Genomic DNA, 24,698 nt, shown 5'->3' with positions numbered 1-24,698 from the left:
CCAGCACTTGGAAGGCAGAGGCAGGCAGATTTCTGAGTTCGAGGCCAGCATGGTCTACAAAGTAAGTTCCAGCCAGGGCTACACAGAGAAACCCTGTCTCAAAAAAGAAGCCAAAAAATAATCTAAGACTTTTAAAAAATTGTGTGTGTATGTGCACATGCGCATGTGTGTGTTGCTAATAACATATTTCTGCTAACATAGGGTATATGACTTAGAGTGTATGTCCATTCACTTATGCACCTACCCACCCACTCCACCCATCCACCCACAACCTTATCCATCCATTCACCCATCCACCCACCCACCCACAACCGTATCCATCCATCCACCCATCTACCCACCTACAATCTTACCCATCCATCTACCACCCCACCTATCCACCCACCCATCCATCCAATTATTCTTCTACCTATTCATCCATCCGTCCACTCACCCACCCACTTGACCATCCACACATCTACTCATCTTCAACTTTACTCTGGGCTGGAATTTCTATTTGCAAAAGCAGACAAATGGGGGCTGGTCTGGTATCTGTGTGTGAAGGGCTGCTGTCAGTGCGTACGTGTGCAGGCACACGTGCATTTGTGTGTACCTAAGGTCAGGAATCAATCTGAGGTGTCTTCCTTCAAGAGCCACCCACTCGTTTTGTTTGTTTTTATTGTCTCACAGGGAACTGGGGCTCTCCAGGTAGACTAGACTAGTTGGTGAGCAGCCTGGATCTAGCTGGCTGGGGTCATGAGTGCACATCTGTACCTTCAGCTTTTGCATAGGTTCTGGGGAGCAGACTCGGATCTCGTGTCTTCCTGGCAAGCATTTTTATCCCTTGAGCAATCCTCCCTGCATCTGGCCTGGTAAGCTTGACCTAGACTCTTAGAACTATCCATTTCCAGGAATCTTGAGGGGTTTCCTGCTTAAGGTGGGGTCAGGCAGTCTCACGGGGTTCAACACCCATCCAGCTTCAATCCTTGACGACTCAAGTTTAGTCCTTTTATATAATCAATTTTCACTTTAGATTTGCCTGGCACAAAGCCTTCTCTGGCTGAAAACTGGCCATACCAGAGGGTCCCCACGGGCTTTCCATGAGCGTCGGGGGAGTTTTCAGGCAAGATGCTTTTATCAATGCCTCTGTAGTGTGTGGTACATAAACCGGGATCCCAGCCCTTAGAGTCTGACTGTCACTGTGAAGATAAACAGACTCTAGGTGGGAAAGCCTGTTTGGGTGAACTACTTTCATTAAGAGAGTAATAACAGTTATTATTAGAATGTGGTTAGGTAGTCAGGATAGACCCACGGGAAAACACAGCTGGGATTTCAGCCTGCAATTTGTAGCCAGACAGGAGCCTAAGGCTTCCAGGTTCCTCACCCAGGGATTCTGAGCCTTGCCTGGGCTTCCCTGGGAATCTGCTCACTCCTGCCTCCCAGAAGCCACCTCATCTCAGCTTCCCCCAGCAGTCAAGGGAGAGCTGGCTGGCCAACTGTGATTGGCTAAGCTGGAGGCTGTTGCTAGGTTACCAGTCTACTGAGACTAGGGGTGTGTGTGTGTGTGTGTGCACGCAGCCCCATCCTCCTTCCCAGATGCATCCCACACAGCAGGCCTAATTCTTGCACATCCAAGACCAGGATCCTGTCATTTACAGGGTCGGCCAGCCGTGCCCCTTCACCTTTGTGTGGGGGAAGGGAAGACGGGCATCTGCTTTAACCCATCTTGAATAACTATCTGTCTCCTTGGGCCTCAGTGTCCCTCTCTGATATCTGGAGCTCACTAATTTATTCATTATCTGTGTATGCATCCAGTTAATTAAGCATTTGCCTGGACTCCAGTTGCTATATTGAATACTAAGGATTAGTAAGACCTCTTTGCTCTTGGGAAAGGGGTAAATATTTCCAATTTAATCAAATAACATACACAAGCATCCAATTATCTCTTCCTCTTTGGTGATCGCTCTAGCCCCTGATTCTTTTCAAACCCAGCTTCTAGCTGTCTCCCATAGAAGAGGCATGTTGCCAGATTGGTCCAGTAACTCCTGAGACTGTGGGCACACCCTCTCAGCCACGTTTTTCCTATGTCCATGTATTTTGTATCTTATTTTAAGTTTATTTATTTTCAGGTGTATGGGTGCTTTGTCAGTGTGTATGTCTGTGTGCCACATGTGTGATATGCTTAAGAAGGCCAGAAGAGGATGTCAGATTCCCCCAGAACTGGCATTGTAGATGGTTGTGAGCCACCGTGTGGGTGCTAGCTATCAAATCTGGGTCCTCTGAAAGAACAGCCAGTACTCTTAAGCACTGAGCCATCTCTCCAGCCCCCTACTTTGACACATCTTTTTTTTTTTGTTTTGTTTTGTTTTGTTTTTCGAGACAGGGTTTCTCTGTGTAGCCCTGGCTGTCCTGGAGCTCACTTTGTAGACCAGGCTGGCCTCGAACTCAGAAATCCACCTGCCTCCGCCTCCCGAGTGCTGGGATCAAAGGCGTGCGCCACCCACCACGCCCGGCAACTTTGACACATCTTGAAGAGGATGCAGGGAAAGATACTCCCTTGTTCAGTGGATGCTTGGTTCACATGGACAGTTACAGCATGACCAAGATTGAGTGCATACTATATGCAGGAAGCGTTCACACTGTCTCAGAACTCAATAAGGCAGACATCCTCTTTGGGTGGTTAGTTTTTGTGAGACAGGGCCTCTAACTTGCTTTGTAGCAGAGGATAGCCTTGAACTCCTGATCTTCCTGCCTCCACCTCCTCAGTTCTGGGGTTGCAGGTACACACCAAGTCCGGTTTATGCATTGCTGGAGGTGGACTAAGGCTTTGTGCATGCTGGGAAAGCATCTACCACCCGGACAAATCCTCATTCCCAAAGAAGATATCTTTGCCCATGTTAAAAATATGCAGCTGAGCCGGGCGTGGTGGCGCACGCCTTTGATCCCAGCACTTGGGAGGCAGAAGCAGGAAGATCTCTGAGTTCGAGGCCAGCCTGGTCTACAGAGTGAGTTCCAAGACAGCCAGGGCTACACAGAGAAACCCTGTCTCAGAAAAAACAAAACAAACAAACAACCCCCCCCCTTAAATGTAACTGCTGGGCATAGTGGTGCTTGCCTTTAATCCCAGCACTTGAATGGCAGAAGCAGGAAGATCTCTGAGTTTGAGTCTAGCCTGGTCTATAAAGCGAGTTCCAGGATAGCCAGGGCTACACAAAGAAACCATTTCCATATGTCCATGTATGTATATGTGTGTGTGTGTATACATATGTGTACATGTGTGGATGTGTTTGGTCATGGGACCACGCACAGCACACATGTGCTTTGTGGAGGTCAGTGAACAACTTTTGCGAATTAGCTCTCTCCACCCTGTGGTTCCCAGGGATAGAACCCAGGCTCACTGGTAAGTGCCTTTACCTGCTAAGCCACCACACTGGACTCTCTTTTCCTTTATCTTATAGATGGTGGGATTGAATGAACATATCTAAGTAGCCAGTGCTGCCCCAGACAGTTTGTGTGACCCCGGGATGGGAAACAGTTCTGCTTGGCTTTGCAGTACAGATCTGTGGTTACAGACAATGAAACTCCCAGAGTACCTGAAAGTCAGGGCTGTGGCTTCATTCTGCCCTTGACAGACTCCTCATCTCTGCCCTTATTTCCTGCTGACCTTCCTTGCACTGAGCCGGAGGCTTGTGAAGCCTGAGTTGGCCACACTGGTCAATACAATTGATTCTTGCTGGTTACAGACTTCCTGTTTGGCAATCTCATCACTGGGGAGCTACAGGGGGGAGGCTTGGGATTAAAAGTCATTCTTGGCAATATAGTAAGTGTGAGGCCAGCCAGGGGTGTAGGAACCTGTATGTCATAATTGGACGTGTTTCCTGTCCCTGTGTGACTTCACGGCCAGGATTTCACTGCAGAGTTGAGCAGCATCTTTGTTTTTCTCAGCGGTCACTGTGCAAGCACAAGCACCAACTGCTGTCCTTGAGACTGGCTGAGGGGGAAGGATGTTGGCTCTGAAGGATTCTCAGTCTATCTGGAGGGTTCCTGAAGGGCCCTTGAGGATACAGCATCCTGATGGGCTACTGAGAGAGGGAAGGCTACACACACACATACACACACACACACGAACTGCCACCTGTAGTAGAAGCAGCTGGTGGGGACTGGGTCGTGACAGATATCCTGGAGTTTCCTGACCAGGACACACTGAGCCCAAGACACTACTTTCAACCCCCACGTTGCTGCGGTTGGTGTAGAAACCATGACCCGGCAGCCCGGAAATTGTCACTACCTGTAGTGACAAAATTATTGGACAAAAGTAACGTAGGAAGAGAGCTTTATTTTGACTCAGTTTGAGGATGCTGTGGACGTCACACTGGCAGGAGCTTGAGACTCAGAGAGAGACCAAGCCTGATAGCCCAGCTCCCTTGCTCCCCCTTGGCAGTCCAGCACCCCGGCCCAGGCAAGGGTGCTGCCCACTTGAAGAGAGACTGGGTATTCTCTTCAGTTAACTCTATCTAGAATTTCCCTGACACACATGCCCCAGGTCTGTCTCCTAAGTGATTCCATGTAGTTTCCTGTTGACGATAGTAACCACCACAGAGGCCTTTGAATGGGAGAAAGTGCTAGAAAATAACAGACATGTAAAGAAATGAAGGCTCCAAACCTCTCCCCCTCCCTCCCCCTCCCCTCCCCTCCCCCTCCCTCTCCCCCTCTGCCTCTCCATTCCCCTCGTTCTCCCCCCCCCCCACTTCTCTCTCTGAGACGGGGTCTTCCATGTGAGCATGGCTGGAGAACTCTCTATGTAGACCTGTAAAGTAACTTTTACTCACCTGATGTAATTGTCTTATTACGTCGATCTGCTAACCCAGGCCTAGTCCTGGAAGCTTCTAGCCTCTGTATAAACTAATCTAGGCCTAGAACGTTTTCAGCCTCTGAGACTTGCCACTGAATAAGCTCACCCTTTCTAGCTCTTTCTGAGCTCTGGCTGGTTGGTTCAACTCAGCTATTCTGGCTCAAACTCCTCTCCAAGCTGACTGATCCAATCTGGCTTCTCTCTCGGCTTCTGACTGAATTGCTCTGCTCTGCCTCATACTAACTCTGGCAATCTCTTCTAATCTTCTGGCTCCTTCTCATTCTCTGGCTCATCCTGTCTCCACCTGTGTCTAACTTGTTCTCTCTCTGCAATCATCTGTGTAAAACTCTCCTGGTAAAACTGCTTCCTCTCAGCCGGGCATGGTGGCACACGCCTTTAATCCCAGCACTTGGGAGGCAGAGGCAGAGGCAGGCGGGTTTTCTGAGTTCGAGGCCAGCCTGGTCTACAGTGAGTTCCAGGACAGCCAGGGCTACACAGAGAAACCCTGTCTCAAAAAACCAAAAAAACAAAAACAAAACAAAAAAAAAACCCAAAAAACTGCTTCCTCTCTTTTTCTCTCTGTGTTCTCTTTCTTAAACAGCCTCTCTTTCCTTCTGTTCACGTGAGAGTCAAGCATATCCCATTCTGTCAAATCTTTCTCTGATTTGTCACTTTGTCTACCACTCAATTAGACATCACTTTCAAACATGGCTGCTTCCTTCTACAAACTAACTTTACCTTCATTGTTTGGGAGTAAAGGTGCGTATTAAGGCTATGTCTGTATTGCACCCAGAGGGATTAGAGGTGTGTGCTAAGGGCCTACACCACAACTAGAAGTAGGGTTTTTCTCAGTAAACACGGAGTCTCAGGGTTCACGGTGTGATCAAATAGACTTCAACATAGACCAGATTCAATTTGAACTTGAAGCAACCCTCCTGCCTCTATCTCCTGCGCTCTGGGATGACCAGCATGAGCCATCAGAACTGCTAATGGTTGACTCCACAAAAGGAAATTTGTTAGACCTGGTTACTCATCCATTTCTCCTCCTTACTACCAAAAAAAGCTGGGGGGGAGTGAGAGAGGAGGGAAAGACAGTGAGGGAGGAGGGAGAGACAGTGAGGGACCCCAAGAACAGACACACAGGGACCCCAGGGACAGACACACAGGGACCCCAGGGACAGATACACAGGGACCCCAGGAACAGACACACAGGGACCCCAAGAACAGACACACAGGGACCCACAAGGACAGACACACAGGGACCCCCCAGAACAGACACACAGAGACTCCAAGGACAGACACACAAGGACTCCGGGGACAGACACCCAGGGATTCCAAGGACAGACACACAGGGACCTCGAGGTTGGACAGACACAGAAACCAGGAGGGAAGCAAGAAGAGACAGATGGCCTTTCAGGTTGTGCCTGCTTTAAGCATCAAGGAAGAATTTTAAGCCAAACTCCCCCAGGCTGAGAGAAACTAGCTGCCTCGCTCTGGTTGTGTGTGTCTGGGTGGTACACAGCTGATTTCCAGACTGAACCATTTTCAGCTGCATGGATCCTGGAAATGTCAGGGCTATTTCCATTCTCCTCATCCCTGTCACTCCCCTCCCTATTGACTAGGAATGAATCCTGTTCTAAAGCTGAAGTTAAAGCAGGCACTTGAGCCCTGACTCGTGCAGACCTTTGACCTCTCATGCCCACTTCACTCATGTCCATTTCTAGTGGATAGTCCAGGACACAGGTAGAGAATTTAGCATGGGTTGTTCTTCTTGTGTGTGTTTTTATATATATATATATATATATATATATATATATATATATATAATCGGTTTTTCGAGACAGGGTTTCTCTGTGTAGCCCTGGCTGTCCTGGCACTCACTTTGTAGACCAGGCTGGCCTCGAACTCAGAAATCTGCCTGCCTCTGCTTCCCGAGTGCTGGGATATTAAAGGCATGTGCCACTACGCCCGGCAACAAAGGTTTTTGAATGGCTCACCCGATGGCATACATATGTCATCCCAGCACTAGGAAACTGGCAGAAGGGAGATTAAGAGTCCAAGGTTGTTCTTGGCTACATAGTGAGTCTGAGGTCAGCCTCCGTTACAGGAAACCAGTTCCCAGAAGCGCATACCTCCATGGTAATCTGTCTTCTGAGTGACCTGAGACCTTGGTGGCCACTTGCCAGGTTGTTTTCTAACCTGCCAGCTGGTCACCACCCTCCCTAGAGGGAAGGTGCTGAGTGCACAAGTCTGCACATGGCAAGGCTGACACTGCCAGGCTTGCTACTCCCAGGAAGGAGAATGAGCAGTCCATGTTCGGAGCAAAGCCTGGGGTCCCTATAGTGTAAGGCAACTGTGATCTGGGTGTGGGTGAGGGGTGGCTTGGCATCAGAAAAAGAAACGAGACAACAGCAAACCAACATTGCCTGACTGTGTGACCTCAGGCAAGACGCTTTTCCCTGCCTCAGTTTCCCTACCTGTCCAACTCCACTCTAGCATTAGCAGTCTCTAGGATTAGACCAGTAATGTATAATCCATGAACTATAAAATGCAATAGGAATAAGCTATCCTTTTGTCTCTAAATTGCTGTGTGTGACTCTGGGCAAATCAGTTGCCTTCTCTGTGTGTCTGCCGCCAGGCACTAGAATGAACGCCAGACTCTCCAAGCTGGAAAGACTCCGCCCTTCCCACCCGCCCACAGAGCTGGTGGATAAGCTCTCTGACAGGGGTGCTTACGCAACATCTGCTCTGCTGCCTCCCACGGCAGAGAGCTCATGACTACACAAGTCCCTAGTACATATGCATGACGCTAACTTTAAACAAATTTTTCCAAATGAGATAGTTGTTTAAGGGCTGGCTGTGTAGCTCAGTGGTCAAGCATCAAACGTATGCAAATATGTGCAGATCCCCTAGTTCAATCGCTGGCACCAAGAGAAAACAGTATTTGTGGGACTGGAGAGGTGACTTAGTCATTAAGGGCATTTGCTGCTCTTGTAGAGGGCTTAAGTTCAGTTCCCACTGGCCATGTCATATAGCTCCAGGTCCACGGGATCCTACAACCCTGACTAGCATCTGTGGGCACACACACACTTGTGTACATACATACACATGAATAAAAATAAAATGTAAAAATCAGGTTTTGAGATTAGAGTTAAGCTAAGTGGATAGAGTTCTTCCCAGCATGCATGCAGCCTTGTGCTCTCTCCTTGGCACCACATAAACCAAGCATAGGTCATGCCTGTAACCCTGGCTCTATTGAGGAAGAGATGGTAGAATCGGAGTTCCAGGTCATCCTTGGCTACGTTGTGAGGGTGCAGTCTGCCAAGGGTATGTGGCCTCTAAGCAAGTGCCCTTGTCACTTGGTAAAAGATTTCCAACTGCATCTGTGTTCGTGTAGGACCCTCATAATGACAGCTTGGTGGCAGACCTCAGGTGCAGGGACAAGAAGCTGCCAGAGCTGTTTTGCAGGAAGAAAATATCTTTCTAGTCGCTGACAATTCCTGATGGGTGGCTACGCATGGTCAAGAAGCAGGACACCTGGGTCCCATGCTGGTGCCCGTGTCTCCTAGCTGTAGGGCATCTGGGACTTTCTCCTTTATGGTCTGGCTCTGTTCTGTTCCTGAGGCCCCCCAGCTTCAGGGTCCTCCTCCTCGCTGTCAACGGCTGCAAATGGTTAACATCACTGAGCCCCAGGGGCCCCTTCCCCATGGTCCTGAGCAGTTGCTGAGGGTGCATCTCCCACTCTGCTCCCTCCACAGAGAAGTACCTCCGAGTGCTGAATATGGGCCTGGCGGAGGTGAAGAAGTTCTTCCTGGGACCTCTGTCTCCGTCCTGCAAGATGGTACAGATGATGCGACAGTTTTTGTACGATGTGCTACCGGAAGACTCCTACAAGTTCGCCACCGGGAAGCTGCATGTGAGCCTCACCCGAGTCACGGACGGAGAGAACGTCGTGGTTTCCGAGTACCGATCCAAGGAAGAGCTCATCGAGGCAAGGCCCTGGTTGGAGCGCCCCCACCTGGGAGAACAGGGGCAGCTCAGTCCAGCCCACTCCCCAGCCTCCTCCCTTCTTCCCTTTTTTGCCTGCCTGGCCCTTCCCTTCCTTCGTGCCCATGGCTCTGCCAGGAGCAGTTCTACAAGAGGAGACTAGATTAGTCTACTAGGTGGTCCGGTAGATTACCAAGGACCCAACTAGGGATCAGGATGGGAAGTGAGTTTCAGGCTGTTTCCCATGCCAGTACCCATCCTTTAAAATTAATGGAGAATTGGTAGGGGTCAAGGGTCATTGGCACCCACCCCAGGGCCTTAGCATCTCAGCCCCGTCTCTCCTCAGGCCCTGTATTGCAGCTGCTTTGTTCCTGTCTACTGTGGCTTCATCCCCCCAACGTATAGGGGAGAGGTGAGTGACTGGGTGAGCTGAGACCCTGGGGCACCTTAAAGTGAGGATCATTTACTACCCAGAATTCCTAGCTTTTTCAGGGCTGCTTTCTCTAGTTGGTCCAAGACCTCTCTAGATCCACCAACCCTGTACTGAACCCAGCAAGACAAAGTTCCAAGGTTGCCAGGTTCTCCCAGAATTCAGCGTGCAGAATGCAGACCCCAGAACACAGGGCCCTGAGAGCCTGACTGAGGAGACCCCCTGGGGCTATCTAGGTCAGTGGTCACAGGCTTTTTTGTGCCCATGGGTGACTCAGAGGCATTCTAAGACAAGGAGGACTCTGCTTTAACAGATCTGGACAGACCAAGATTCTGCATCTCTGACTGGCTTTAGGGTACCCTGTGACTGGTCTCCTGGCTGCAGTCTGAGTGGTGGGGAGGTAACTGAGTGGTCCAGACATTTTATGGGACTCCTGGGATAAGAGTACTGGTCATCAGCTGGGCGTGGTGGCACACGCCTTTAATCCCAGCACTCGGGAGGCAGAGGCAGGCGGATTTCTGAGTTCAAGGCCAGCCTGGTCTACAAAGTGAGTTCCAGGACAGCCAGGGCTATACAGAGAAACCCTGTCTCGAAAAACCAAAAAAAAAAAAAAAAAAAAAAGAGAGTACTGGTCATCTTTTGTTCTATTCATAAGTAAGGAACCCAACAGAAGCCCCACCCCACCCCCAACTCCAAATGAAAGGGGTTAGAGATGGCTGTACTGTGAGGTTGTAGAAGGGACCTTGGTCTCTTGAGTCATTCAGAGGAGGGACCCCATACAGAGACCAGTTATCAGCAAGATTCTCTAAGGGAGAAGAGTCCAGGGCCCAGAGCATTAGACTTGGGAGTTCCAAGGCCCTGAGAGATGCAGCAAGTGGCCATGCCCACACCACCCACCATTTATCTTAGGGACCTCAGCCTCAAGGCTGGTTGCAAAAGGTGTCTCTTCCATGGCCCCAGCTCCCCTGTGTCTTCTCTGGCTGAACGTCTCTCTTCTCTTCCCTGCAGAGATACATCGACGGTGGCTTCACAAGCATGCAGCCCTGTGCCTTCTGGACAGACTCCATCACCATCTCCACCTTCAGCAGCCAGCAGGACATCTGTCCGAGAGACTGCCCCACCATCTTCCATGACTTCCGAATGTTCAACTTCTCCTTCCAGTTTTCTCTGGAGAATATCACCCGCATGACACATGCGCTGTTCCCCCCGGACCTGGTGGTGAGAGACAGGGCCGATGGGGTGGGATGCAGAACAGATGGATCCCTCCTCTTGTGCCTCTCCCCTCAGAGGGCCCAGGGTTTTGCCATGTTTAAAGGATTGCTAAAAACAATCAGGGCTAAAGATGTTGCTCAGTTGGTAGAATGCTTGCCTAGCACACATGAAGCCCTGGGTTCGATTCCCCAGCACCACACAGACTGAAGACAGTCGAGTGCTGTAATCCCAGTATTGGGGAGGTGGAGGCAGGAGGTCCAGGAGTTCAAGGTCATCCTTAGCTCCACAGGGAGTTTGAGGTTAGCCTGGGCTACATGCCATCCTATCTCCAAACAAAATCACACAGCAGAATAAGCGGTCAGCAAAGACTTAAATGTTTCCAGTTTGCCCCCCCCCCCTCAGAGAAAGCTCTGTGGACATGGCTCTCACACACCCATCCCAATGACATCTGCAAAGACACTGTCACTGTCCCCATTTGACAGATGAAGAAAGTGAGGCTGTGGGTAGTTACAGCTTCACAGCCAATGAAGAGTAGTGCTGGGGAAACACCAAGCTCTGTCCTTCTTAGGACCCAGATGTGTGGTCTCTGGTTCCCCAGAAACTCCCACCAACTCCCACAGTGGAGGCTGGTGATGCTCTGGGAACAGGTGACCAGCACGCTGACACGCCCACCCCTGCTGTGTTAGCAATTGCTTCCCAGCCTCCTGGGCAGATGGTGGGGGATGGGAGGTATAGCCCAGGCAGGGCTTGCTGATGTGGTCCTGGGTAGGGAGGATATGGGGAGTGTCTATTTATAGAGTGTCTATGGTGGGACGCTGGCTCTCTTGGTGGCTGCAGCATCCGTTTATATTCCTCTGTTAACATTTAGATCCTGCAGGAATATTACTATCGGGGATACAATGATGCTGTCTCATACCTGCGGAGGCTGAGTGAGTACCTGGAGCCTAGGGGCGGGGCAAGGAGTGTGGCAGGGGTGGGAATATTAATCTGGGTAGAGGACAGTGTCCCAAAGCTGTAGCTAAGAAAGCTGGACAGAAGGACAGAGACCTAGCAGCCCACACTGCCCAAGACCGTGAAAAAAATATATAAAATATGTTTTAGTCTTTTGAGACAGGGTTTTTCTGTGTAGCCTGGCTGTCTTAGAACTCACTCTGTAGACCAGGCTGGCCTTGAACTCCGAGATCTGCCTGCCTCTGCCTCCCGAGTGCTGGGACTAAAGGCGTGTGCCACCACCACTGACCAGCTTAAAATATTTCTTTCTTTCTTTCTTTCTTTCTTTCTTTCTTTCTTTCTTTCTTTTTTATTATATGGAAGTACACTGTAGCTGTCTTCAGACACACCAGAAGAGGGAGTCAGATCTCATTACAGATGGTTGTGAGCCACCATGTGGTTGCTGGGATTTGAACTCTGGACCTTCGGAAGAGCAGTCTCGGGTGCTCTTACCCACTGAGCCATCTCACCAGCCCTAGAATATTTCTAAACACATATTTATGACATTAAAAGCAAAAAGGTTGGAGCGCTTAGTTGGTAGAGCCCTTGCCTGGCATGCACAAAACCCTGGTTCAGTCTTCAACACCGCATCAGACAAGGGTGGTGCAAGAATTAATGCTTGCCACTCAGGTAAAGGCTAGAGGGCCAGGCGTTCAAGGTCATCCTTAGCTGTGTAGCTGCTTCTAGGCCAGCCTGAGCTGCTCTGGACCTAGCCTGGAGTAGTTATATTTGAGTGATTTACAGATCAACGTCCTTTATTAGTCTGGGAAGGGGTCAGACCCATTTCCTCCTGCCTTTATCAGACGAATATCATCAGCACAGAGGCTAATGCTTGCAAACTCCATGAAGGTCTGGCAATCATCTTTATGGAGAGAGATCAAAGACCTGCCTATACTTAGGGTTAACTACGTAGAGTGTGGTTTCAGACTGAGGGAATTCCAGGGCCAGGGGTGCTTACCGAATGCCGGCCCAGCCTTTCTCTGCACGGTCACACAATCTTCGGAGTAGATGTATAATATTCTATCACAGTTATACAGAACACTCGGCTTCTGGCCTTTGAGTTCCAAGCATCCCTTATTCTGATATGGCTACACATCTCTGTGACTTTAAAATAATACTTTAGGGCTGGAGAGATGGCTTGGCGGTTAAGAGCACTGACTGCTCTTCCAGAGGTCATGAGTTCAATTCGCAGCAACCACATGGTGGCTCACAACCATCTGTAATGAGATCAGATGCCCTCTTCTGGTATGTCTGAAGATAGGTGCAGTATACTTACATATAATAAATAAATAAATCTTTAAAAAATAATAAAATAAAATAATACTTTAGGGAAAGAAATACTTGGGGACAAAAGTAAGGGTTGAATGATATTTTCTTACTAAGATATATATATATATATTATATATATATACACATACATAATACATACATATATATGTGTGTGTGTCTTCATATATATACATATATATATATTTTTTTTTTAAATTTACTTCCTGACTTTTCCAGCTTCCTTAGCCTCTCTCTTTACTTTCTCCTGGGTCCTGACTCCTCCTGTCCAGGCATCGAGAGACTTGGAAAACAGAATGATGGGGAGAGGGAGGGACGGTGGAGACAGGGACAGAGATTGACAACTGCTTGGCTTCCAGAGACAAGTGGGGCTCTCAGCCGCACCCCTAAGCTGTGTGCGCTTGGGAGAAAATCACTTCTGCTCGCAGAGACTTATCTCCATTTTGTAAAGAAGGGTTTGCTCCTGAGCTCCTGACACCTTTGGGGTGGCCAGTAATGAACCTCCTGGGGTCTAGCTTCCGTATTTGTAAAGGAGGGCAATGGTAGAGACTATCTCAGGGAGTTTTACTGTGAGGTCCCAGAGCCTGGAGGATGAGGGGGTTGGTGGGTCAATATTCTTTGGCCACTAGCTTGGAAGCCCTCAATCTTCCAGGGTGACGGTGTTTGTGAGGAACTTGAGGTTGGGAAAATGTTATAATTTGATACGTAAATTTTGGAGGCGACTCTGTTTCCCCAGCCAGGCACACACACCCCCTCTGCATGTGGGACACAGCTTAACTACACCCTCCGATTCCTGTCTCAATGCAAAGGAAGCCCAGGTTCTTCCCGGGCTCCTTGTGATGCTCGCGTCGTCCGCCAGGTGGCGCGAGCTCGTTGGCGCCAGCTCACGTGCACGAGTCCCTCCCTCCCGCCAGGCTTCTTGGATTTTTCTACTGGCACAGGTTCAGGAGCTACTGGTACCCAGAGCCATACTATCGGTTCCCACTTGCCACTTGAAAGCAGTTAGAATGCTCTCTGCTTGGTTGGGGGGGGCACTCATCACACACAGGATGAAGCCGCCCTGGACCCCTCAATCTCATCCTCACCCCGTCTCTCCTCCCTCTGCAAAAGCTCTCATCCACCCAGCTAAGCTACTCCTACAGCTAGGAAGCCGCTAGCCCCGCCTGCCTCCCTGGTGTGGGAAAGGGGAGGCTGACGATGCCAGTCTGCTCCCAGCTGTGCCCAGCAGGCCTCGCCCGCACTCCTTCCAACAAGGTCCTCCCATACATGCGTAATCTATCATCTGGGTCTTTCTGCAGAGGCTGGGACCGGGACTCGATTAGAGTACTTACCTAGCATGCACGAAGACCTGTGTTTAATTTCCAGTACTTCATAAACCCGGCAGGGTAGTGCATGTGGTAATCCTAGCACTGGGAATGTGGGGGAGGGGTGGGATCAGGAGGAATAGAAATTCAAGGTCATCCTTGGCTATATAGTAAATTTGAGGCCAGGCTAGCCTGGGCTACATGAGATCTTGTCTGAAAAAACAAAAAACAAAAACGGAGCTCCTGGAGTTTCTTTATGGTCCCCCCAACCTCCACCAACACCCCTCACACCTACAATCTGATCTCTGTCCTTACAATCTTCTTGCCTAGCTCCCAAGTTCTGGGGCCACGCTGTGCCCATCATGTATCATATTTATGTAGATTTTGCAGACATACCCATACTACGCTACGTGCCCATCAGATCTGATGCGCTGTGGTTTGTTTCTCTTAGATGCAGCGTACCTTGACTCTCCCAGCAAGAGAGTGATTTTCCCGAGGGTTGAAGTATACTGCCAGATAGAGGTCGCCCTTGGCCATGAGCCCCCACCTCCGAGTCTGCAGAACCTGCCAGCACCGAGGAGAAGCCCAGAAGACTCCTCACAAACCCATGTACAGGGGTCTCCCAAAAAGGACAGAAAGGACAGCCATTCCTCAGCCGCCCCCTCAGTGCAGACACCTGAATCTGGGTGCAAGGGGTCTGTGGATTCACCCGTGTCACTACGGGTCTCTACATCCAAGCAACCATCCGTATCGCCATTATCCCCAGCCCAGCCGGTCCCAGTAATAAGGCCCACTGGCCCCAGTGACAGTTGCCCAATAAATGTTCAAACTCCAAACCCGGAGCGAGGAGTGAAGGGTGCCCTGGACTCTGCCACAGAACGAGGAGTGAAGGATGCTCTGGCCTCTGCCACCGACGAACAGAGCACAACCACCTTGCCACCTGTGTTGCTCCCAGCTACAGACTCACGAGGCTTAAAGACTGGATCCTCTGTGCCTATTGGGTCACCCGAGTCCCCTAGACTGCTGCGCAGATCTTCCCAGGGAGCCACACCAGCCAGGGCAACACTTGGACTTCCGCCCCTAAGTCCTTCAACACCACCTGCCCGGCCACCTGTGGAGGACCTAGGCCCAGAACGACCCCCAGGTATGACCCTCCCTGCTCTGGCGGAACCAAGAAACATCAGTTCTGAGGGTGAGATTAGCCATCTATCTGAGCAGCCTCCGCAGGGGATACTGACTCCTGTCTGTGTCTTTGCGCCTTGAAGCTCAGCCCCTCCCTCTGGCAGCAAAAACCACCACCGAGAGGCTGGCGAGACGGCGCAGGGGTTAAGAGCTATTATTGCTGTTCTCTTAGAGGACCAGAGTTCATTTTGGTGGCCAGGCCAGGACACTGGGTGGCTCAAAAGCATGTCTGTCCCCTCTTCTGGATCCCATGGGCACCTACTCTTGCACACACCTCCCATTTACACAACTTAAAAAAAAAAACCCACTAAATCTTAAATAAAATAAAATGGAATTTAATATATTGATATTAAAGGCTTATAATAGAGCCTTTTATATTTATAACTCATACAATTTATACAAAATTTTAACCAATAAAAATAAACTCATGAGAACCAGAGTTTTATCCCCAGAACCCACATAAAAGCTTGGTACAGCGGCCCATGTCTGTAACTCTGGCGCTGAGGACAGGAAGACAGGCAGATCTCTGGAGCTTGATGACTGATGAGCCTTAAAAAAATATTTTTAATTAAATATATAATTCCAGCACTTGTGAGGCAGGGGCAAGCAGATCTCTTTAGAGTAAGGCCACCCTGATATATAGAGCAAGTTACAGAACAATCGAGGTACGCAGAGAAACCCTGTCTTGAAAAAAAACCAAAAAACCAAAAACCAAAACCCAAATCAGTTGAGGACTACACCCAGTATCCATCTTTGACTCCATTTGAACACTCACTCGAGATATACACGCTGGTCCTAATAATAATCTTCATTCCAAGGTGGTTTACTCCCTTGCGTTGGTGGGTGTTCAGGCCCCGCCCTCTGACGTCACCACGGGGCGGGAACAGCGGCGTCTGCCCACAGCAGCTGCAGCCTTCAGTCTGCATCAGATCCACTGATGTGATAACTTGACTCTTAAATACGAGGAGGAGAGAGCATTCTTTGCTGGTTTTATTGCTTCCTTGCTTGTTTGCTTATTATTTCAAAATAATCTCATTCTTTGAAATATTCGTACATGCCTACATCCAGACGTGTGTTTTGAATTTTGATTTGTTGGGGATAGTGAGATTCCTCCCACAGCTCATACAATTTTTTAAAAAATCACAATGGTTTAAAAAAAATTATGGCCGGGCGGTGGTGGCCCACGCCTTTAATCCCAGCACTTGGGAGGCAGAGGCAGGCGGATTTCTGAGTTCGAGGCTAGCCTGGTCTACAAAGTGAGTTCCAGGACAGCCAGGGCTACACAGAGAAACCCTGTCTCGAAAAACCAAAAATAAATAAATAAATAAATAAATAATAATAAAAATTATGTTTGCTGGATGCGCTGGCCCCTGCCTTTAGTCGTAGCACTTTTGAGGCAAAAGCAAGCAGATCTCGAAGTTCATGGCCAGCCTAGTGTTCACAAGCTAGATCAGGATCCAGGACAGCCAAGGCTATGTAGAGAGATCCTGTCTGGAAAAAAAAAAGGTTCTGTTTACTGAGTTCGTGTGCATGTTTCTGTGCCTTGCTCACATCCATACCTGGTACCAAAGATGTCAGAAGAGGGCGCTGAATCCCCTGGAGTTACAGTTACAGGCAGGTGGATCTCAGAGTTTGAGGCCAGCCGGGACTATATAGAGTGCGTTCGTTCCAGGATAGCCAAAGCTACACAGAGAAACCCAGCCTCGAAGAACTGGAAAAAGAAAAAGAAACCAAATAAATAAAATAAAATAAAATAAAATAAAATAAAATAAAATTCCTTTAACAAGAGCATCTCACTATTGGGTCCTGGATAGTCGGCCTCTCACTATGTAAACCAGGCGAGCCTCAAACTCTGAAATCCACCTGCTTCTGACTCCCGAGTACTGGGAGTAAAGGGGTGCTGAGCCACGACAACTGGCATCCTTGCCGTTCGCTCTCAGACACACTCACTATTGTTATTTCCAAAATGACCCAGTCAGTACCCACTCCCTGCTCTTTTAACTCCGGTGTTCCCTCCAGCTACAGGGTCTCCCGCCTCATCACAGCTGACAGGCTCGGCAGCACCGGGTACCAGGAAGGAAGCCCCCCACAAGCCTCTGCTGGTGTAAGTTTCTCTTTCCTCAGGACTGTTCTCTCCTTTGCTCAGAGGAGGGGCCCCAGCTAAGTGAGGTTTCTGCGCTTTTGGCTGTTTGGGTATCACCTAGTCTGTGGGGCAGCAGCTCACGCTCCGTGCCCTCTTCTCTCTCCCGCAGTGGGACGCTAAGTGGGTAAACCTGTCCATGGGGCGATACCACCCCTCTCCCCCACTCCAGCACACACTGGGTACAACCTGTTCTAGGACATTGGGAGCATGTGCACTCCAGGTCCCGGGTCTTATTTTGGGTGAAGCCACAATTGGGATGGTCTAACAGGTGCAGCATCCTAGCCTTGGGTAGCCTCTAACGGTAGAAAAGGACTCTCAAAAGTCTCTGTTGGAGCTGCCATGGAGGTACGTGGCTTTAGCCCCTAGCACTATAACCTTGAAGTGAATGAAAAGGAGAGAGTGGGCTGAGCAGGGGCAAGCATGGTTCGATTCTCTCTGCTCCTGATTGTGGGTGTAAAGAGACCAGCTGTTGCAAGTTCCTGCAGCCTTCACTTCCTATCAGCAACTGACAGTTGCCTGGATTTGTGAACCAAATACACCCTTAAGTGACTTTGTCAGAGTGTTTGACCACAACAACAAAAACCAAACCAAAAGAGTATGCCTCAGTTGTCTGGGTTGTGGAATGCACACGCTCCATCATTATCTCTACAGCCGTGACACTGGACTGCAGATCTGTAGTTCTTCAAGGTATCTGAAAACTACATTTCCCAGGCTCCCTTGCTGGTTGGATAACAGTTGGATTGGCCAATGAAAGATCAGTAAGGGGGTCATGCATCTGTCAACCCCGCCCCCCCCCCAACGCTTTTTTAGAAAAGCGGGGTTGAAACATTGTGTTCTTTAATTTTATTGTTGGATGTGGGTCTCATTGCACAGCCCGGGCTGGCCTGAGCGAGCAATCCTGTCTCTGCCTTCCGAGTTCAGAGATTATAGGTGTGTGCCATCATGTTCTCAGGCATTTTTCCATAGACACTTGTATTTGCTTCACACCAATCTTATTAGGATGGATCTGATCTCCCCCCACCCTGTTATGAAATTTTATCTACAACTGAGGGTGTGTACAGAGGTGGCTCAGTGGTTAGGAACACAAACTGTTCTTACAGAAGCACTTGATCCAAGTTCGGTTCCCAGCACGCACGTTGGGCAGCCCACCATGGCCTATAGCTCTAACTCCAGAGGCTCTGACATCTGCTTTTGGTCTCTGTGAATGTGTCCTACATGTAGACACACTTACACATAAATAAAAAATCCTGGGGATGAAGAGATGGCTCAGAGGTTAAGAGCACTGACTACTCTTCCAGAGGTCCTGAGTTCAATTCCCAGCAACCACATGGCAGCTCACAACCACCTGTAATGGGATCTGATGCCCTCTTCTGGTGTGTCTGAAGACAGCTACAGTGTACTTATGTATAATAATAAACAAATAAATTTTTAAAAATACAAATAAAAATAAATTTTATAAAAATTAAAAAAACTTAAAAAAAACTTTGACTGTTTAAGATAAAATACGTAAAGCATATGCATTAAGTTTGTGTGATTTTTAACCTCTTTGCGACTACATTTAGTAGGCGTAAGTTTGGGCTTTGTTTGTCTCCTTGGTCTGGTTATTGCCCAGATAAACAGTGAATAGTAATCAGATGTGTTTCTGGGGACATCGACCTTGGCCAGGGCCACTGGGTCTGCTGAGCTAGAATAGGACTCGGATGGTGGCAGACACTGTTCAGGCTGCTGTAACAAGCACCTCCTTTGTCTCTTTGCCCAGGGAGGGTCCTGGTGAGGATTCAAACACCGCAAAAACGATGTTCAAGAGGAAACAGAAGACCAATGCCACCAGAGAGTGCTTCCACAGAAATGCCCAGTCCAAGAAGCCGGCGAGCAAACTGAAGTAAGGGAAAGAGGGCTCTGCCAGGAGAGCTCAGCGCTCACAGTTAGAACATCTGGGCTCTGAGTCTCCATTTTCCCACCTGCAAAAGCAGGGGCGACCCGGCTCATAAGCCTGTGAGTGTGCAGTGCAGGCCACCCTGTGAATGGGACCCTTCAGAAGCCATCAGGTGTCGGGGTAGATGGATCCTGGAGGTTTGCCAGCTACTTCTCAACTGTGTGTTGTGCTGTGTTGTTTTGAGCAGAGTAGCCCTGACTGTCCCAGAACTCATCATGTAGACCAGGCTAGCCTCAAAGTCACTGGGCAGCTAAAGCTAACTTGGAGCTTTTGATCTCCTTCTGCTGCCAACTCTCCTGTCCTGGACTTATAAACAGGTGACATCCTGGAATTATAAACAGGTGACACCCTATCTAGCTTATGCCATTCTTTGGCCAGCAGACACCTTACTCGGACAAACAGGAAGTTGCTTTTGACCGTCCTTAAGTTCATTTGGTAGAAATTTCTTTAAACATTATTTATTTATTTATTATATGTAAGTACACTGTAGCTGTCTTCAGACACTCCAGAAGATAGCATCAGATTGCGTTATGGATGGTTGTGAGCCACCATGGGGTTGCTGGGATTTGAACTCAGGACCTTTGGAAGAGCAGTCGGTGCTCTTAACCACTGAGCCAGCTCACCAGCCCCGTCTTTAAACATTTTTGACGTTTATTTACTTACTGATTGTGCCCGTGTGTGCTGGAGAGGTCAAAGGACAGATTTTCTGGAGTCGGCTTTGTCTCGTGGGTCCCAAGGCCTGACCTCAGACGGGCAGAATTGGAGGCATGCACTGAACACCCCTCTTGGGTTCTCCAACTTGTGAGTAGATGCTGGGACCCTCCTGCTGGCTCACAATTGCCTGTGTAGAGTCTCATGTCACAGATAAGTCTAGGAACCTGCCTGTGTTTGGAGGGTCAAGGTTCAAGGCTCCCTCTGTCTAAATGCCAAGAGTACTTCTATGGTGGGCTCTGTAGGACCTTGTAATTTCTCACAGAGGGCAAGGGGCTCCCCTGGGGTCACACAGCAGGTGAAGGTTAGGCTTGGGACTCTAATGGCTTTTCTTATTTGCCCTCACGAATGTGTCCTTGGCTTCTCCAATCCAGGTCTGCACCTTGTCCACTTAACTTTCCTGTACTCCCCAAGACAGTTTGGGTCACGTACAAACCTCATCCCAGCCGGATCCAAGAATACAGCTACCCCGAGGTATGGACCTCCCCGGATGTCACCCAAGAGTGACTCTGCCTCTCCTGTCTCAGGAGGATGTAGCAACCCTGAGCGTATGGCTTCATTTCTGCCCTTCCCTCCCTTTCTGGCACAGCCATGGTCAGCTCCAGCCCGTTGTGTGGACAGCGGAGAGCTGCGTGTGGTGGTGCACACCTTTAGTCCCAGCATTTGGGGAAGGAGAAGCAGGTGGATCTCTGTGAGTTCAAAGCCAGCCAACACTACATTATGAGAGCTTATGTCAAAAACTCCAAAATGGGGGGCTGGTGAGCTGGCTCAGTGGTTAAGAGTGCCGACTGCTCTTCCAAAGGTCCTGAGTTCAAATCCCAGCAACCACATGGTGGCTCACAACCATCTGTAATGAAATCTGATGCCCTCTTCTGGTGTGTCTGAAGACAACTACAGTGTACTTACATATAATAAATAAATAAATCTTTTAAAAATAATAATAATTGTATGGTTGGGAGTCACCACAACACAAGGAACTGTATTAAAGAGTCGCAGGGTTAGGAAGGGTGAGAATCGCTAGTTAAGATACTATCCAGCTGGGCAGTGGTGGTGCACACCTTCATTTCCATCATCATTCAGGGACAGAAGCGGGCATTTCCTTGAATTTAAGGCCAGCCTGGTATAAAGAATAAGTTCTAGGATGGACCAGGCCACACAGAGAAATCCTGCCTTAAAAATAAAAAACAACAGCACTCGGGAGGCAGAGGCAGGCAGATTTCTGAGTTTGAGGCCAGCCTGGTCTACAGAGTGAGTTCCAGGACAGCCAGGGCTATACAGAGAAACCCTGTCTTGAAAAACCAAAAAAAAAAAAAAAAAAAAAAAAGAGAAACCCTGTCTTGAAAAAAAAAATCAAAAACAAAAGCAAAACAAAACAAAATCAAAACAAACAAAAAACATTGTACTGAAAACCTCTAGATAGTACTCATATTTCCATGATCCACCTGTTTTCATACCTGACATAGAATATTAGCCACGCAATTGAACTGAACAGTCAGAAGACCACCCCACCCATCTGGAAAAACAAGAATCAATTAATCTTTAACATTTCTTTCTTTCTTTTTCTCTTTCTTTTTCTTTTTTTCTTTTTCTTTTTTTCTTTTTCTTTTTCTTTTCTTTTTTTCTTTCTTTCTTTCTTTTTTTTTTTTTTTTTTTTTTTTTTGAGACAGGGTTTCTCTGTGTAGCCCTGGCTGTCCTGGAACTCACTTTGTAGACCAGGCTGGCCTCAAACTCAGAAATCTGCTTGCCTCTGCCTCCCAAGTGCTGAGATTAAAGCGTGTGCCACCACACCCAGCTTGTATTACTTTTCTATTGCTGCAATAAAGCACCATGGCTAGGGGCTGGAGAGATGGTGCATGCATTTAATCCCAGCACTCGGGAGGCAGAGGCAGGCAGATTTCTGAGTTCGAGGCCAGCCTGGTCTACAAAGTGAGTTCCAGGATAGCCAGGGCTACACAGAGAAACCCTGTCAAAAATTAAAAAAAAACAAAAACAAAAACAGAAAAGAAAGAGATAGAAAGAGAGAGAGAGAGAGAGAGAGATCACTCCCAATGGGGAACCCCCTTTGCAGAACAGGTAAGGGCCTTGGGGTAATAAAGTGAACCTCTAAACTGGCTTTTGTAACAATCCTAGATCCCTTGTTTTGATGGAGTGCAACAGAGAGAATGCTGGGAAGAAGGTCTTGTCCTAAGTAAGCGTCACTCAGAATGACGACTCTTTGTCCTTTCTTAGGGAGTGAGTGGCCAGAGCTCCTAAGCCGGAGCAGGAGAAACCCCAGTGACCTGGGTCCAGCCTTCCACCCGAGGCCTGTTGGGACCAGGGGTGCCCTCAGCCATCCAGTGCTGCAGAAAGTCTACTCCCCCAAGTTTGGGTTTCCTGGTCTTCAGAGTCTCCTGCTTCCAGTCTTGCTGTCCTCCCACCATTCTGCTCTGGATGGACAGGCAGACATCAACACATACCACTCATGGTCCATCCATCTGGGAGGAGGGACACAATCCTGCTTTTGTCCAATCCGGGGGCAAGCATACCTCCTGACTGTACCTCCTGCCTACAATGCGATCAAGCACATCTGTGCTGTTGGAGCAAGCAAGCTTGTTTACAGAAGCAGAAACCAGCTGCTTGTTATCTTACATAACTAGCACCCTCCAGTATCCAGGAAGTTATCTGTCCTTGGGCTCGTGGGGCTTATAGGTTCATCTGTCCCTGAGCAAGTGGGACTTTGAGGTTGAAAACATTTTTGTTTTATAGATTTCTTAGGCACAGTAATTAAAACTTAAGACACAACTTTAGCCTTTGCACTTTAAGTCTTTGGCAGAACTGTTGCAGACTCTATGAAAGCACTGAATCAAATAAAAAATAAAAAGGACGTGACTGCTCCCAGATATGGGGAAGCTAGTTTATTGCAGACACATGGGAGAAAATAGCCAGAGCCATCTGTGAGTCCAGAGTGAATGTGACCCTGAGGTGGGCCATGTGAGAAGGTCAGGAGCCAAGAGGCCCAGATGTAAAGGGTAAAATAAACACGTAGCCAAATGGATGGATTATATAGGGAAGAACAGCTGGGAGAAGGGCAGCCCAGCACCTATGCTGGAGAGTTCAGGGTAGAGGCCCAGGGAAGGCCAGCCTGGAGAACCCTGTAACAGCTAGGACTGAGGGATACTAAGTGCCTGGCCTGGTCCTCTTTGCTACATTAATAGGCATCTCAGCTGAGAACAAAGGAGCACTCAAGACCTGGTGTTAAACCAGTCCTGGAGACTGGACCACAGGCTCAGCAGATACAGGCACAAATAGACCAGATTCTAGGCAGGTGGCACACTTGCCTGCGCGTCACAGTTACCCTTCTAAGTCTCTTGGTCACTGACCTTGGGAAGGAGGCCTTGTTCTGCCAAAGGCGGCTGTGAAGAAAGTGTACCCTGCAGCTTGCTGCAAGGCGGAGTCACTCTGGCTAGGATTTGGAAGATGGTTCTCACTCTAAGCCTCAATCTCCAGCCTGTCCTGCAGAAGGTGGTCCCCATTGCTCCAGCCCAGCCAGGCCCATACCACAGGCCACACCAGCATGTGCTTAACTCAAATGCTGGCTTCGAAACTGAGCACCTCCAACGTCACCATCGTCCAAAGAGACAGAACCCCCTTGTTGGTTCTCTAGGGTTCTGTTAGTTTCCCCCGTTTTGAGGTAATGCAGGTGTTTATTGCAGTTCCAGGGTTGGCAGATAAACCCCAGGATGCCTTGTGACTGAAACCTCAGGCAAACACCAAACAATTGTTTTTCCTTGTATCTGTTCCTGACATCGAAATCATTTACCCGAGATTCAGATTTGTTGGGTGTAGCCACCTGCAGCCACTGGGAAGATGGGGTTTTGTATGGGAAAGGCTGGGAAACTAATTAATGAGCCAAGACAAGGTTTTCTGATTAAGGCCAATGTTTATTTATGAGTCTGAGCTTATAAAGTCCACCATGCCAGGATCTCCTTGCTTTGTCAGGTTAGTACCAGGAGAACAGGTTCAGCCTATCAGCTGGTAGTGCTGTCCTGGAGAAAAGCTGCAGTTGAGGCAGGACAATAGACTTTACCACCCTAGGTGGGCTAGCTGGCAGTGGCAAGTGAGGTCTGAGCCAGCCTGCTCAAGGCTGGGGGGAAGGTACAGCTGGGCATCCTGTGTTCTCATTGGCTGACTATGTTAACTTTATTAGTCCCTTTAAACCCCTCCTTTTTTATTTATTTGTCTTCAAGCATGAGGTCTTGGTAGGTAGTGCTAGCCAGCCTGGAACTCACTCTGTAGACCAGGCTGACCTTGAACTCGCCGAGATTCACCTGTCTCTGCCTCCTCAGTGCAGGGATCAAAGGTCTGTGCTACTGTACCTGGCTCTTTCTTTATCAACATGCCCATGCACGGATATTTGCTAGTGGACTGGGTCTTACATAGCTTGAGAAGGCTAGGCTCATTCGGTTTCAGACTTCAGATTGGCAGACTTCAGACTGGGCCTAAGAACTGGGCGAGTCCAGGCAAGCCCAAGGCAGTCAATTGCTATTAGAAAAAAATCCCCCAGGCTCCAGCCTTCCCGACCAGGTAATATCCCAGCTCCCTGGCCTGAAGCAAGGACAGTGGGTCAGCTACAGTTTCCAGACTTCCTCAGCTACTTCCTCAGTAACAGTTCCCAGACCTCCCCAGCAAGTTTCCAGCCAGTAACA

The 24,698-nt window shown here is 48.8% G+C and overlaps 1 protein-coding gene across 1 annotated transcript in view; it reads left to right on the top strand.

Moving 5' to 3' along the window:
* The window catches only part of Pnpla1 (patatin like domain 1, omega-hydroxyceramide transacylase), a 32,708-nt gene extending 10,010 nt beyond the window's left edge, over nucleotides 1-22,698 (top strand). The window contains exons 2-10 of the mRNA XM_021149477.2: nucleotides 8,590-8,822; nucleotides 9,165-9,230; nucleotides 10,257-10,466; nucleotides 11,329-11,389; nucleotides 14,493-15,185; nucleotides 17,243-17,327; nucleotides 19,126-19,248; nucleotides 20,388-20,487; nucleotides 22,243-22,698. Of these exons, the coding sequence (XP_021005136.1) occupies nucleotides 8,590-8,822; nucleotides 9,165-9,230; nucleotides 10,257-10,466; nucleotides 11,329-11,389; nucleotides 14,493-15,185; nucleotides 17,243-17,327; nucleotides 19,126-19,248; nucleotides 20,388-20,487; nucleotides 22,243-22,266 (1,595 nt within the window). The 3' untranslated portion in view covers nucleotides 22,267-22,698. The remainder of the gene's footprint in view (nucleotides 1-8,589; nucleotides 8,823-9,164; nucleotides 9,231-10,256; nucleotides 10,467-11,328; nucleotides 11,390-14,492; nucleotides 15,186-17,242; nucleotides 17,328-19,125; nucleotides 19,249-20,387; nucleotides 20,488-22,242) is intronic.
* Nucleotides 22,699-24,698: the final 2,000 nt, after the last annotated feature.

The sequence above is a fragment of the Mus caroli genome, unplaced genomic scaffold, assembly GCF_978045245.1.
Source record: "Mus caroli unplaced genomic scaffold, Mus_caroli_1 scaffold_18, whole genome shotgun sequence".
Lineage (NCBI taxonomy): Eukaryota > Metazoa > Chordata > Mammalia > Rodentia > Muridae > Mus > Mus caroli.
This window is presented reverse-complemented; position numbering and strand designations above follow the sequence as displayed.